General features: G+C 38.5%; 1 protein-coding gene across 1 annotated transcript in view; it reads left to right on the forward strand.

The window, feature by feature from the left end:
* LOC130410665 (potassium voltage-gated channel subfamily D member 3-like) overlaps positions 1-15,911 on the forward strand; it is a 98,560-nt gene that overhangs the window by 70,015 nt on the left and 12,634 nt on the right. Inside the window, exons 3-5 of the mRNA XM_056735476.1 lie at positions 5,073-5,241; positions 12,704-12,805; positions 14,452-14,544. Coding sequence (XP_056591454.1) covers positions 5,073-5,241; positions 12,704-12,805; positions 14,452-14,544 — 364 coding nt within the window. The remainder of the gene's footprint in view (positions 1-5,072; positions 5,242-12,703; positions 12,806-14,451; positions 14,545-15,911) is intronic.

A 15,911-nucleotide genomic window follows, 5' to 3' on the forward strand; every position in this document is an offset into this window, starting at 1 on the left:
CAAACAAAACACGTCACATGTGAAAAAACCAAATACATGTATAAAACATTTTACCTTTTGAGATTTAATCCAACCGTGAGGCTGTCGTAATTTTAAAATGATATTTACGACCGCTTTTGTTTCGAGAATTTGGATTCTTCTCAATTTTTTCCTAAGATCAGTCGTGAGAACATTTCTAAGAAATGTCTTAAGAATTTTTTTTTCAGGAATACGCGACATTCCTAACTTTTATCGTAAATAAGTTATTTGAAAATAACAACCTTAGGAATGTCGCGACTGCCCAATCAGAATCAAGCTTTTAAATGAGCCGTGTAATAATGAGAAATAAGCCCCTTCAGTGTGATACCTGATCACACTGTCAGGGCTTATTTCTGTGATAACAGCCGGTCACTTGTACATTATCCCGCTTATTACACGGCTACTTGCCACATGAGAAAAAACTGAACATGAAATGTTAATTTAACATGAAATGTGTGCTTATTTTTACTGAATGCAGTTCTTCTGTTAAACGTTTACTTTCGGTTTAAGGGTAAGAAACGGCATTCAAACATCACGAATGGGCAATTTGGTTTAATCATTTATAAATATAATGTCATGTCATTAAAAAAATCCTGTAAAATTATTTACTGCATCAGGGTTACCGTGTGTCATAAATTTTAGAGGTTGTTATCTGGGAATAACGAACCTACAATGAGACCTGGCCAATCAGAATCAAGCAATGAGAACAATAGAAAGAGGTAAAAAGTGACACAGCCAGCAATTTGGACGTGTTTTTAGACGTGACATGGGAACAGTCCCTAACATTTCTATGATATAACAGTTGTCAAACATTAAACATTTAGTTACTTACATCGCGCTCTTTCACAGTTAAAAATGACCTTGAGCTGGGCTTCTGTCAAAAGCAACTCCCGTCTTCTCTCATTTGATTGGATAATAATTCTCGCCTTCCTTCATTTGATTGGCCACCTCAATTAGATTGACGTGCGCTATTATACGCTGATGTAGATCAGATCTGAGATCAGTCTTAGGCGTTTTCTACAATATTGGCAGCACTTCATTCAGTTTGCCCTGTTGTTCACTACTTTTATTACACACCATGGAAAATATGGTGTGGGGATACCCACCCATACCCTGGACTACACAACTGGGTATACGGATTGCCGTCTGATAAAGTAGTGGGTATACGCCATATATCTGCGTATACCCTTGACTACACCACTGGCTGGGGGAATGACATCATTAACAGTATGACAGGCAGCTGTAGCTGAGGAAGTCTTTCGGCATTGCAGCCAGACGGCCACTTTAAAGTCGTCTGAATGCTCTTGTGTCAGTCAGAAGTTATGTTACCCCATTATAATGGTGAACTGAAAATATAATGACTGTTTTCAAAGAGGCTTCTAAACCATTCCCAGTGTCAAAGTGGTACATTAAACAAAGAGAGGAGAAAATGTACACACTTTACATTTTTGCCCAATGGTTCAATGTCTAAAGGTTACTGTGAGTCAGTGATTTGATAGGTGCAATTGTGTGAAGCTTTCCATTCCTTTTTGAATTATTATTGTCTATGCTTAGTAATTAAACACATTTTTACTGCGATTAATGTGTGGTTTATGTACTGTGAATGATTAAGTACCCATCTCTGTTGACAAAAACTGCATATGCTGGTTAGGTATGTTTTGATGCTGGTTTGTGCTGGTTTAAGCTGATCATGTGCTGGTCCTTGGCTGGTTTAAGCTGGTCAAACCAGCATCAAAACATACCTAGCCCAGTATATGCTGTTTCTTTCAACAGTGATATGTAAAAGCATAAACTACAAACTAACTGCACAGTGACACAGTCATTGAAGTGTTGCATTACAACATCTTTGTTAAAAAAAAATTCATTTATAATGTTAACCAAAACCAAAAAAAACAATAATTGCCACTTATTATTCAATTGGAATGGAAATGAATGTTGTACTTCTTTTATAGGGGTTATAGACCTGCACCCTGTGTTTGAATATATCTCCACTGAAAGTCCAAATTGCTTTCATTTCCATGTTACCCTTCTGTTAGTCTTAGACGTCACGCCCACGGACCGCTGGCGAAACGTCTGATGCATAAGGCATACTGTTCTGAAAACACTTTAGCACTTTCAAAGTCGTCATCTGATTGATTGAATTTCACAGGATTTCGGGTAAATGTGGGTGTTGCATTCTTTAATGGTCCGCCTGGAAACAACACAAAGCTGTCTGATCTAAAAAGTAAGCTGTCGTGTTTACAGCAGTTGGAAATAAGAATTCATCACGAGGGATTAAAACACTTTTCAAAGGCATGCAATGTACACGGCATAAATTTATAATCATTTTGTTGCTGTTAACGCTGTTAACATTTCCACGCCTCTAAACAAGGTGCGGCACAAAACAAAACGTATTTGGTTGATTTACCTGTCAGTCATATGGCCTCTTGGGCGGGCTACCCTTCTGTCAGTGACAGCTCTTTCTTTAAAGGTAATCTCTTTCTGGGTAATAGAAACCGCTTTAATCTCCCATTTTAAATGATTGGTAAATTAAACTGCTGTAAAGTTTGTGTGCTTTCTATAGACTTCATCTGTTCTGTTTATTTTGTGGTCCGTGTTTCAGGCAGTTGTGCTTTTATGTGGGTGTTCCAGTGAACTGGAAAGTTGTTAGAAGAATGTTATTTAGTTTATACCTTTTGATAAGTTTTGGGGATAACTTTTATTCAGAAAGAGAAAGAGAAAAATGACCTTAGCCCAATTTTACCAACAGCTGTTATGCAGTATATTAAACAAATGTAAAAAAATAAAAAACTTATTGTGTGGACCACAGTTATGTTGATATGAAACATCTTACAGGTTGTCTATAGCATTGGCTGACAAATAAACAAAATATATTGTATATTGTGCAGTGCTATATAATTTTGTTTCTCCATCAGTCACTGTGACATACACATATTGTGACATACTGTATTGGCTTGTGGTGTGTGTTTATTCCAAACCTTGCTAAAGACAATTTCAAACATTTTGTTTCATCTTTCAGATATCCTTTGGGCAGTACGTGAGGCTGACATTTTGGCAGGGGCATTCTTTGTGGTCTAAGAATTTGTCTGAACAGTGCCCGTGGGGATGGTGGAAAGCCGCCAAGACCTCTCCCTTGGGCTCTGATGCCGGCGGCATATAGTCGGCCTGTTCCCATCATATGTAGCACTCAGCCCAAAAAATCAATGCAGACTTCTGGATTTTATACTACAAGAATCATCTACTGTGAGACTGTATAAACAGATGAGTTTAGGTTTGAGTATTGGGATTCTGTTACCTTCAGGAAAAACTATATATTTTTTTCTAATAAAAATTAAAAGCATATTTTAAGGAACTAAAATTGGGGTGTCACAATATACCGATTGTGGAATATTTTATCAACGTTGTGATAATGTTTTTATTTATTTATCACCCGTTAAAATTTTACATTAGGGGCCAATTGTTACTCTCTCTCTCTACCTGCCGAAACTTGTTTTTCGATTAAGCATACAAAATAGGCCTACAACACAAAATAAACCAAATTTAAGATGAACTGAAACATACAACAGTTTTAATCGAATGAAAAGGATAATATTATTTGTTGATGTTTGATATGAGTGATACAAATCAATCCATTAAAAAATACATCCCTTAGCTTCCAAATGAAAAAATGTGGGAAAAAAGTTTATTTTTCCAACAGAATTTATTGTGGCAGCACATAGGTATAATATTTAGCCACCGCATAAAAATATGAAGATGAACAAAGTACAAAGTTCAAATATTTAAGATTTGCCACTTGTAGCCCCCAAAACGTGGTAAAATCCCCAGGACAGCATAGGAAACCAAGCATTATCAGAACTGACCCTGACCTGAATTAGCATCATCAACCCTGTAATGTTTTGGTAACTGTGACAGGCTCCAAAATCCATCCATACATTCTCTGAATCCACTTGTTTTTTGAAGCTCTGTGAGGTTTTACAGCATTAGCAAATGTAACTAAGTGAACCCCTTTGGCCCCCTCATGCACTAATGCCTCCGTCATGCGTTCCCTTTAGTTTCTATGTCTTGTCCTTACTTTGTTGAAAGTTTGGGTTGCAGAGGCAAATCTATAATTAATCTGCAGCAGACCTGTCACATCTCTGTGTCCTCTCTTGCAAATAATCGAGAATATTCTGAAATGCAGACAACTGCTCGTGGAGTAATGGGACACCATTACTTTTGTGCAGTAAGCGTGAAGATAGTGTGAAGGTATCAGACGGCAGTTTTAGTGTGTTGATAAATTCACATGCTGCTGTAAATTCTTCATAACATTAAAATGTGTTCTGGTGTGTAGTGGCCGGTCTGGCTTGTTGGGTCAGTGTGAAAAGAGGCATAGTTGGTTTAAAATGAACGACTGAATGGGAATCTTTTGGTTTTTTTAAATTGTGAATGAAAAAGCTTGCCAAACAATTGCAGCATGAGTCCTTTGAAATCAAGTAGTAAGTCTGTCTGGATTGTTCCTAGTCTTGAATTTGAAGCACATTGTTATGGTGCTGTACAACTTGATTCAATGTTCATCTAGTGGTCAAACCTAATGACTTCAGGTACCTCAGCGAGTGGCGTCTTGGCACCTCTCCATGCCAGCTTGTACCTGACGAGTCAGATAAAGCCGTGGGTTCTCTGGAGGCTGTTATACACCTTTACAGTCCCCAGACAGAGGCTGGCGTAGGAGTGGGCTGGCAGGGTTTAAAGCTGGACTGGCTTTGCAGATAGCGCCCTATCTCTCTGCCTCTCCACCACAAGTGACGTGTCCTTTCTCAACCTTTGTTTCCTGTGTAATTGAATTACAATAACGTCACGAGGCCACAATAGCCTCCATATGGAGCACAGAGGGAAGTTTGCTGCAGTTCATGCGACAATTACTTAATATTTATGCAGCGGCAAAACAGCAATTTACCTCAACAAAATGTGGTTTGAATGTTTGTTTGCTAATTTGTACCCCATTTGTTTATCATTTTCCATCTGATTTTGTTTTGCTTTCTACCGTCTCATTTTCTCCGGTTCACTCTTTCTTCCAGTTATGGAGACATGGTGCCCAAGACGATCGCCGGGAAGATTTTCGGTTCCATCTGCTCGCTGAGCGGGGTGCTGGTAATAGCTCTGCCCGTGCCCGTCATCGTGTCCAACTTTAGCCGAATCTACCATCAGAACCAGAGGGCAGATAAGCGTCGTGCTCAGAAGGTACAGGTGAACACCTTTAACTAGTCGCTGAGCTTTGCCAAACTGACGCGGGGTAAAGGGTGAGCAGTATGCTTGTGTGTTCGATTGTGAGCGCGTGTGTGCCCCGCCTGCCCATCGCAGATCACCTACTAACGTCGGCTAAGCCTGCAAAGAAGAGCTGTGAGTAACCCGGTCGGCCACGGCTGGAAGCATGACCTCAGGCCAGCCCGCTGCACACCTTAACACACTTCAAAGCAGGCTTTACTTCTAACCCTGATCAAATCTGAACCTGATCAAGGTCTTCAGGGTACTTGAACATTACAGGATGGGTTGGAATTAAACACTGCAGTACAATGACCATCCAGGAAAAGACCTGAGTAGGCCTAACACATGACCATTAATGCTAAAAGATCATTAGTTTAATGATGGTTAAAGAGTGTTGATCGTGCAAAGCCAGGACACGAGAGACAACAGGTGAGATATTGCCTTCTAGGCTCAGTATTTGTCTAGATGTAAAGAAGCTGATATGCTTTATTTTTCTTGTAAAATTGGAAACCTCTGCTGCTTATGTGAAAGTTTGAATCTTCACATCCGAAAATCAGATTCCAGTGCATATTTCCATCCATCTCATCTTCACTGAAGTATTTTCCTAAAGTTTTTTCAAAAATCCATTGCAATGACATCCTTAATGCTAGTACAATTAAGCAATTAGTCCTGAAGTGGTGTAATGATCCAGTATGTTTCTTCTCTTGCCTTTTTCATAAATACACTTTTTGTTATCATGTGTTGATCAAAATAACACCTAACAGACAGTCTTTAAGTGGCATTAAATGGTAACTGCAGCCAGGGCGATACAGTAGGTCCAGTGGACATGAGTATGAAAGTGGTTGTAAAACATTTAGACAGCATAAAAGAAAGAGAGACAAACAGGATCTAAAACAGCTGGAAGAGACCCTTGTGTGTTGCCTGAGCACTTTCAAGAGTCCTTCAACAAGTTTTTGCAGGATTAGGGCACTACCTATAAATGTCAAAACATGGATGATCCAACTGGTTATACAAAAGAAAAAAAAATCTGGCACTCTAGGGCAATTCATAGATGCCCACATTTAAGGGATAGTTAACCAGTCATCATTTACTCACCCTCAACTGATTAACACAGAGAAAGATATTTGGAAGAATGTTAGAAATCACCAGTTCTGGGACATCATCCACTACCATAGTAGGAAAAAAAATATAAACTGTTATAATCAACTTTTGAAGAAGGAAAACATACAATTGTGTGGCACATTTGAATACATTTTATTTTTTCCTTCTATGGTGATGTCCCGGAACTGAAAATTGCTAACATTCTTCCGAATATCTGTGAATATGATCAAATGTTCTGGTGGTGGAAAAAAGCATGGGTGTTTCATTTTGTGTGTGTTTTACTTTTATTATGGTAAAAATATTTTAACTCTTTCACCGCCATTGATGAGTTATCTCGTCAATTAAAAATAAAGTACAGAAATCCCAGAACCTAGAACGTTTATTTTTTAGCGGTTTTTAATGATTGTTATGATTGTACTCTGGGCGGAATCTGTGACAAAAAACTTTAATTATCTCAGCTGTTTAATGCACAGGTAATTTCAGTCAGTTTGATCAACATCTGAAATTAACTGACAAAAATACATGTCTGATCAAAAATGACACTGTTAACACCAATAACTTGGCAAATGACCATGGTATAAGCAGGATAATCCATGGCTAGCCATGCATTAAAGGACTTCAATGCACTTTGCATCTGGTTGTTCTTGGCCTCCACATTGTGCATTAAAATCCTTTATATGCACAAGTAGACGTGCATTGTCTCTTTCTTTACCACTGTGGTATTAAATTTGGAGGATTGTGTGGAGAAAGATTTTATATTGTACAGTAACAATCCTAGAAAAAGAATAACAGAGGCTTCGTAAATCCCTGGCTTGAGGTAGCCTATTGCTACACTATATATAAAAAGTTTAAAAAGTATAAAAAGTTTTATATGATGTTCAATGTCAAACCAGTCTGACCTTCAGGTGAGCAAGACTCCAATGTCCACTGTTATTTTTTACTCCTATGACCCGTTGCTCCTATAAGCGCTTTTGGGCGATTCCTCTTCAGTCTCGCTCTGATCAATAATGATCTCCCTCATCATCCTCCTCCCACCAGACACCTCCTGCTCTCATTCCTGCAGGCCTCCTCATTCAAAACATCCAAAGCCTCTATCGACTCATTAAAGAAAGACGAGCGGATATTGCCAGGATGAACCTCCGTGCCTCGGCCCTTCTCTCATCTGTCTTCATTCCAGTCTAATACTGGCCCGGTCCAGGCTGAACATTACAATTAGTAGACCCATCTGGGGCTTCATCATGCCGTGATATCTCTCACACCAAATCTCAATATCAACAGAGGTGTCTCATTCACAGAGAAATCGCTTTGCCTTTTGGTTTTTAGTCTGCCGTGGTTCCCTGTGTCCTTCCAACTCATGTGAAGGTTACCTCCGCTCGACCACTGATCCAAAACATTGACCCTGAGGTTGACTGCAGGCACATTGCTTTCTAGTCATTTAGCCCAAATCACAGAGCCAATTTACTGGACCGACAGGGTTGCCGCATACATAGCTCCACCCGATCTTGGTGGCTGCCCTAAATGGGAGGGGCGGGGTCACAGCAGTAAGGAGGCGGGGAAGTGGAGTCAGCCGTGGCATGGGGAGAAATTAGGGAGCAAGAAATATGTCAAGCGAGAAACAACGAGGAAGGTAGGACACAGAGGCATTTCAAGGGCCACTTCATTTAAAGTCAGAGGACACAGATTTGAAGGACCACGAGAGCAGAGCAATCATAGAAGCTGAGGGGACATGTAGTTCTTCTAGCGTCTGACAGCTGAGATGTCCAACTGAGGACATGCGAATCTTAGATAAAAGGTTATGTAGAAAGAAAAGGTCTGAAGATACGAAAGGAATGAATTTTCTTTGGGGCTTTATGAACATGATGGATGGGGCAGGTTCATTTTGTGCAGACAAAATTTGTCATTAAGGATAGGAAATTCAGAAATGGGAAGGCTGTAGCAGTCATAAGGCTCATAAATATTTTTGTGACATTTTTCTTGCGAGAATACTATTTCTCTGTCTTTTATTGCCGTTTCTCTGTCAAGATGCAAAGCAACAGGCGTATCCTATTACTTGTCAGAACAACAATATATATTCTGCTCATTTCACTTTCATCAATACGCACGGAAACCCACGGACATAAAAAGGAATCGCAAACAATTTCCGGGTTGTCCATCATCTCTGCAATTTTAAACTTTTGATCTCTGCTGTTTCAACTTTTGAAATTGTGAATAATTGAAAGTGCACGCAGCTCCGAGCAAATCGCAGATGCTCTGCCTCGCCTCTTGAAAAATGGTTGTTGAACAGTCATTTACTGAATTGAGCATAGATTAGTGTGGGGACTCTATTCCATTACCTCCCCATGGCTATTTTCATAAGCAAAGACATCCAGCGCAGGTCTCCAGAGCTTTATATGACACATGGCCGCACATGTGAGCGATGGGCTTCTATTTTCAACTGTTTATTCCTTTAACACAATTCCTTTAGCTGTTACAGTCGTGTCAGAAGTTCTGGATAGCTCTTTGAAGTCTTTCGCGAACACAGTATGTTGTTTTGTAAGTTCATTACTTAATTTAACTTAAACTCAGTCTCTTTCCTCGGCCATAGTCTTTAGAAAAACACAACTATTTTGCCGCACCAAATTGCTTCTGTTAAATCGAAGCGATCTCCTTTAGCTCTGCTCTTCACGGGTCTCTGGGGAGCATCTGTCAACAAGTAGGTTACAGATTTTTCAGAATTGATACTCACCTTGAATAGGAAAAAAGCACTTAGGACTGATATCAGCAATTTCTGAGATATTGCCTCTATTTCCCATCTGTTTTACCCACCTCACCTCATTCTCTTTTCATTTCTCACCCCAGATGATTCAATCCAGATACTGTTACGTGAAACGTGTAGGGGGTCATACCTGAAATCAAAGCGGCTTGGATCCTCTTTGTTGTGCACAAAACGTAACACTCATGAATTACTTACCTTTTAAAACATTTAACATTTCAATCAAAAAATGGTATGTTTGTTGTACAAACAACATATGAGTATAATCAGTGTTAATCATACAACTAAAATACTGATGAAATTGGTTTTCTGATTGTTGATGATTATAACCAATTTATATAAGAATGAAAAGAAATGATGAATCACAACGTTGATTAAACCGGTTAAATTTAAGCACACTGATGACAGAAATATGATACAAAAATAAAACTGCAAGAAATTGTCAATTCACTTACAATGACTACGTATACATGCACCCTCATAATGCGATTATAATATAATTTTGGCAATATTGCGATTGTCATGTAAACGCAATAATTTGATTTGGGTAATGCAATTAAGCTCATAATTGCAGTAAATTTATTGAAGTAACACATGTAGTGTACGGCGGTTTTAGTCGTATTGCAATTAAAGCAATCAATACCATGAATTTCCGCTTAAGATGCATGACAGAAGCACATGCACAGCTTGGTCAGAGCAAAATAAATGCGATGAAAGTGCAAATTCATTGTACACATGAAAGTCTAAAGTTTTTACTTCAACACAACTCGCTGTCAGTAGTCTCTGCTCCTTTTTTTCACATAGAGACCACGCGACACATTCCTGAATAACAAAAAAAATTGACGCAAATATATTTAAACGATAGCCAGTAACACAGACGTACTGTATTTGAGATCATTGTTTGTGTTGTGTATTATAGAAAAATCCGACTCATAAAACATTCATGTAAACGGCAGCAAAGAGGTATAACATATCTGTAACATATAAACATCTTAATGCAATTAAGTCTGATCACATTATTGGTGCGCATGTAAACGTAGTTAATGTTTTAAGAAAATATTTATTTCGCTAAAACAGCTGAACACCAGAAAAGGCAAGCTCACGCTACGGGACTTTTGGCTGGATTTTGTTGTTGCAGACAGACTTCCAAGGCCTGTGGAAAACCCTCAGATCAGTGATTGTTGCAGTCTGCAATGCATGATGAGTACTGTATGTTCACACCAGTGATGTGATCTGAGCCCGTCTCCAGCAGTCACAGACTACTTTTCAAGCCTGTCTGATATTATCGTCTTGTGATCTCACTGTGTGCATGAAGCAGCTACAACATGGAACTAATCCAGCCAATCAGAGTGCAGATAGAAGCCTCAAATTATCAAATGCAGGAATTAAAAGTTGCTGGCATATATATATTGACATTACAAAACACTGAGCACTACAGCGATTCAGGAAGTTCTGTAGTTTTTGCCTGGACTGGTTGAAGTGGAGAAATCCTCTCTAGAGTCAACACTTTCTCAATATTGGGGGATGTCTTCATTTTCTGGCACACAATTCAAGCGATGGAGTCTCTACTGATGAGATGATGAATTTAATCAAGTGTGTTGGATTTGGAGACATCCAGACTGTGCTGTGGTGACAACACATCACCTTCAAAAAAGTGGCTGCTTTAGTTTACCCATAATGCTTTGTTTCGGGATTTTTTTCCTTCCAAGTTGAAAGCATTTTATTACTTAAAAATGTTACTGTTTGACATATACAGTATTTGTATAATTTTGCACCCTGATAAATCTAAATACTATTTTTATTTAGTGAGAAACATTTTTAGTCAGCGGTAAATGGGAAACAAAACAAAAGAGTTACATTTTAAAGGTTCTGTGTGTAAGTTTCAGAGGCCACTATTGGCGATGTAGGAAATTGCAACCTAAAGCTCCTCTACCCCCCTCTCCCTCCCATAGAGAGGCTACGGTTGCCGTCACAGGACAAAAGGGTTCCGTAAATGATAGCGGCCATTATTGGTGGTGTTGATAATTGCAATCTACGTCTCACAGGCGAACAACAGACTGAAGTTACGGACACAGGACAAGATTAATTCATCATTTACTCTAATCGTTATTGTTACTTGTTAACATTGTGTCAGTTATTTATTCGCTTATTTTGCATAGCATTTTTTGGCACGGTAACTTGGTTCGTAATTTACAGCCTATTGAAACGGCTTGCTAATGCTAAAACCGTGTAATCTAACCGCGAAAGTCTTAGCAGACGTTTTTCTCATCATCACAGAGTCAATCAGAGGACTAAACACAGTTAGTAAGAGGGAGGGGAAGAGGGCGGAGAGGTAGGGGTGTTGGAGATGCAGGCAGGGCGAGGAGAGGCAGAGGAGCTAACGTTACCTGCGAGGACCGCACAAGAGAGGATGTGGAAGCTAAACAGTATTATAATATAATTTACAACCGATTTATGCAAATTCTGATTGTAAATATGATTTCTAACTTGATTTGCACACGGCCATGCAACAAAGACTTATGATACAATTACAAAGTACTAAAAGTTTACAAGGAAAAACGCTACTTCTCTTGATGATCATGCTCATCTGTTAGCTAAAGCTATCAAACAATCAGTTCACTTATATTGCGGAAATTAGACAAATTTACCGGTCCAGTAGAAAGCCTGCAACTTCGGCGTCGCTTAGCAAACCCGTTTCATGCTTCATGCCCTCCTTTTTGAAAAGAACCACGTCGATGTTTATTCGGGTTTTCTTCCGTTTTTTGTCTCGACTTCGCCTTGCTGCATCGTATTTTCTCTTTTTTTAACGTAGGCCTACAGATTGACGCCCTGTCGGCTCGTGTGCAGAGTATGTGTGGTCCGCCAATAGTGCAAATTTCACTTCTTACTGCAACAAAGAACGGTTTCTATTTCTAATATAAAACACGACAAGAAATTGTTGCTATTGTTCTTTCTCTACTTCTTTTGCTAATCCTTCTATGTAGTGGCTTTGCAAGCTGCCATTGCAAAACACAGCCGAAGAAGAAGAACTAGTCTCGTGCCTCCTTCCTTTTACTAAACGGGCTCAGTTTGTCCGTGTAGTGCTACTATAGAAACATGACTGTGCAATTTGATAAATTACATGTAAGGGAGTGCCCGCGGTGTATATACATAAAATGGCTCATTGTAAGGTAATATAAACATTTCGTTTCATTTTGTAAGGTATTTCTTCACCACTCACAACATATTTTTGTATTATATATTACATTTTGGTAAATAAATCCTTCAAAATGCTACACACTGTACCTTTAAAGGCCCTTTCTTGGTCAAAAAGACTAAAATTAAATACTGAAACTAACCGTACAGACTTTAATTCCAATCTATTCTGTCTATATAATATTTGCTTAATGACAGTCCTCATAATCCCAGTACATTTTATATATAGATCAATTAAGCTCTCTCTCTCCTTGACTCATGTACACTTGGTCCTTAATTGAACAGTGATGTTTCTCTGGTTTGGCATGGATGAATGGGATTACTGATTGGTTCCTGATAGATAATTCATTACATTACACCCCATCCGTCTGACTCTGGTCCTCTCTGCCCTCACAGAAAGCCCGTCTGTCCCGGATAAGAATAGCCAAATTGGGCAGCTCCAATGCCTACCTGCAGAGCAAACGTAACGGACTCTTCAATGAGCTGTTGTATCTGACGGTAAGTGAAGCTTTCTTATCACTAGAACAACCTGTTTCTGTCCGACACTGTGCTGCATAATGGTCCCACCAGACCACACGTGATGAAAACAGGAAAACAAAAAACATTGAAAGATAAATATCTATTTTGCTAATTTATATTATAAAAATATAATTTTTTCGTTCTAATGTATGTCACACAATAGGACACATGTATGGTATATTTTTCAACCGCCCATATATGTATGCATGCACTGTACGTATAGCCAACGAAAATATCTGAAGTCAATAAGTGGTGTAGACTCAAGTTCAGTGACAAGCTTCTAATGAATGATATGGAAATATATTGATTTCTAAAGCCATTTTTCTTGTGTCTAGTCAATGATTTACTTTTTTTCTGCCACTACACTTTAAGTCGGGGCCTTATTATTAAAAAATGTATAATTCTAATGGATCTGAATAATTAATCCGCATATCATACTATACTTATATTATAATAGGTACAATACATGCAGATGTTAAGTTCTTTGACGATGCCAATGTCTTGTCCGATTCCTTCACCTGCGTTGGCCAGATCTACTCTGTCAAATCCCAGTGCCTTTGACACCATTTTTATTTTGCACTGTTGATGTTCTCATCAAGGGTGAGCGGAGTCGTGCGCTAATGAAATCAGGCCATATTAAACTTACTCTCATTCCATCCTAATTAGAAGTTGTGCTGACTTAAAAAGGGACCTGGAATGTGTCTAAATGGAGAGCTTCGCTCGCTGACCTGCCCCTCCCTTTTTATTTCCACGAATGTCACACAAGATTAAATGGAAGATCTGAAAATAATACCTCTAATTAAAACTCATTTACATTCATGAAAAAATACCCGCCGCAATTCGGCAGAGCTCAACGGTAGTCTTGTGATGTTTGCAGGGGAAAGAGACGTCTTTCTAGACCGTCAAGCGTCATTTCTTTGAGCAGAGTCTCATTTTGTGCAGATGAAGAGATGCTTGTCGTAAAGTGAGGACATTCATATTCTGCCCTGTCTATGCATATTTTGGCTTCATTTAGTGGAGGATTTGTTAAACAAAAGCTTGTGATGAAGCTGACATTGGGTTGGCACTTTGAATTGCAGGCATGTCACCATTATGTTGCAGAACTGCGTGGGATCTTAATGTCAAACAGGACAGAATGCGAGACCTTGTAAAACCAAATGAAGAGCTTTTGTGCTGAATATATATATGTATACTGCATATACAGCGGTGCCGAATCTTGGTTTGCTTGTTATTCTCTCTCATAAAGGCGTACATAAAATACATCCCCTCAATTATACTAATAACACACACAATATAAATAATGCCCAGAGACCACCATTAAACTTCACAGACTCAATAATACATTGAACTTAGACATGGACACATCAAATAGAAGAGTTCCAGCTTGTACGCTCTGCATCAATACTCATGCGGTGTCTGGAGTTCAAAGTGGTATTGACGGATAGCACAGGAAGTGTGCGGCTGTACATTGACAGCTGGACAAACTACACACTTTTTCTGAGAATATAAAAGCAGAAAGGCAAACAATACAGTAGACATCTAGTTTTCGTGTGGAGGGATCTTTGAGAGATAACATTAAAAAAAAATCTTAACAAAGTATATAAACAAATATGTGTGTATGGCAGGGTTCAGAAGGAGAGGAACTGCACCGGAATAAGACGACATCTTTACTGGAGAGTCAACACCACCACCTATTGCACTGCTTAGAAAAAACAACTGTGAGTATACTGTGATCACAGCATTACACACAGTCTACCTAAAGTCCAGTTTCATTTTAAGGCAAAGTGTTTAGTGTCGGTTCATCTAATGGCACCGAAACAGAACGGCAAATTTTGATGAATTTTTTTAAACAAAGTTTTAAACCTTCCCCTACACCCTACACAAAATTATGATATAGGACCAAATATGTGCAAATACTTTCAATTATAGTTTTCATACCTTATGTGGAAATACATGTACTGTATATAATTATAATCCAAATATTAATTTAAGACATATTTGGCACAGTGCGGTTTTTGCTGTTTTCCATAAAGACCATTGTGCAATATGTAAACAGAAAGTCCTTCCCAACAGGGCTTTTTCACTTTACTTTTACACATATTAAACACGTAAGCAACGCTTATCCAAAGCTGGTCCAGAAGAAATTCCATTTTTTTTGTTGAACATTTATATATCAAATAACAAAATAACAAATAACAACCTCTCAAAACTAATAACATCCTGTCACCCAGATGCTGCAAATCATTTTGAGAGGGGCAGTTTAATACACAAAACATAATTATAATTAATAGCATATATGACTTAATATTTACAAATGATTAAACCAATTTGCCTGTTCCTGACGTTTGAACTTTGTTTCTTATTTTCTAATCGAAACTAAACAAATTTTCCTTGTGAAAGCATTCTGCATTCTGTAAAAATTAGTTAATAAAATATTTCAAATTCACATTTTATGTCCAGTTTTTTTTTTCATGTAGCAAGTAGTAGTGTAATTTGCAGGGTGATGTACAAGCAGCTGGTTGTTATCGTGAAATAAGCCCCTCCAGTGTGAAACAAGACCCTCCGTTTTGCGTCGAGTCCTGATCACACTGTCAGGGCTTCCTTCTGCGATATCAACCGGCTGTACATTATCCCTTACTTATGTTACATCTTGCAAAATGGTCTATATCAGATTTCAGCCTAAAGACACTATAATTGGAGGAATATAGCTCCATTCAGCTATAATGGCACTCAGTTTTGGAATAATGTTTTAGTTAATGTCATGTGACTAATTCTGATTCTTAATTATGTCATCAAAACTGTGAAATGTCATTTATGTAAGTATTAATAATCCAGACTGCATTATCGCTCTTGGTTCACATCAATTTCTTAGTACACTAAGTAGTAAATGATATCACACAACTCTATTGTACTGATAGCAGCTGTAGATTGTTCAGTCCAGAGCACATATGTGTGCCATTGATTCAAATGAGGTGAAGATCAAAATTCTTTGAACGATGCTGTCAACATGGTATTGGGGTTTCTGCACAGTAAGAAACTGTTTCACTGGGGTGTATTTGAGAAGAGTAAAAAAAAAAACTGCTGT

This window comes from Triplophysa dalaica, chromosome 21 (genome assembly GCF_015846415.1).
Source record: "Triplophysa dalaica isolate WHDGS20190420 chromosome 21, ASM1584641v1, whole genome shotgun sequence".
NCBI lineage: Eukaryota > Metazoa > Chordata > Actinopteri > Cypriniformes > Nemacheilidae > Triplophysa > Triplophysa dalaica.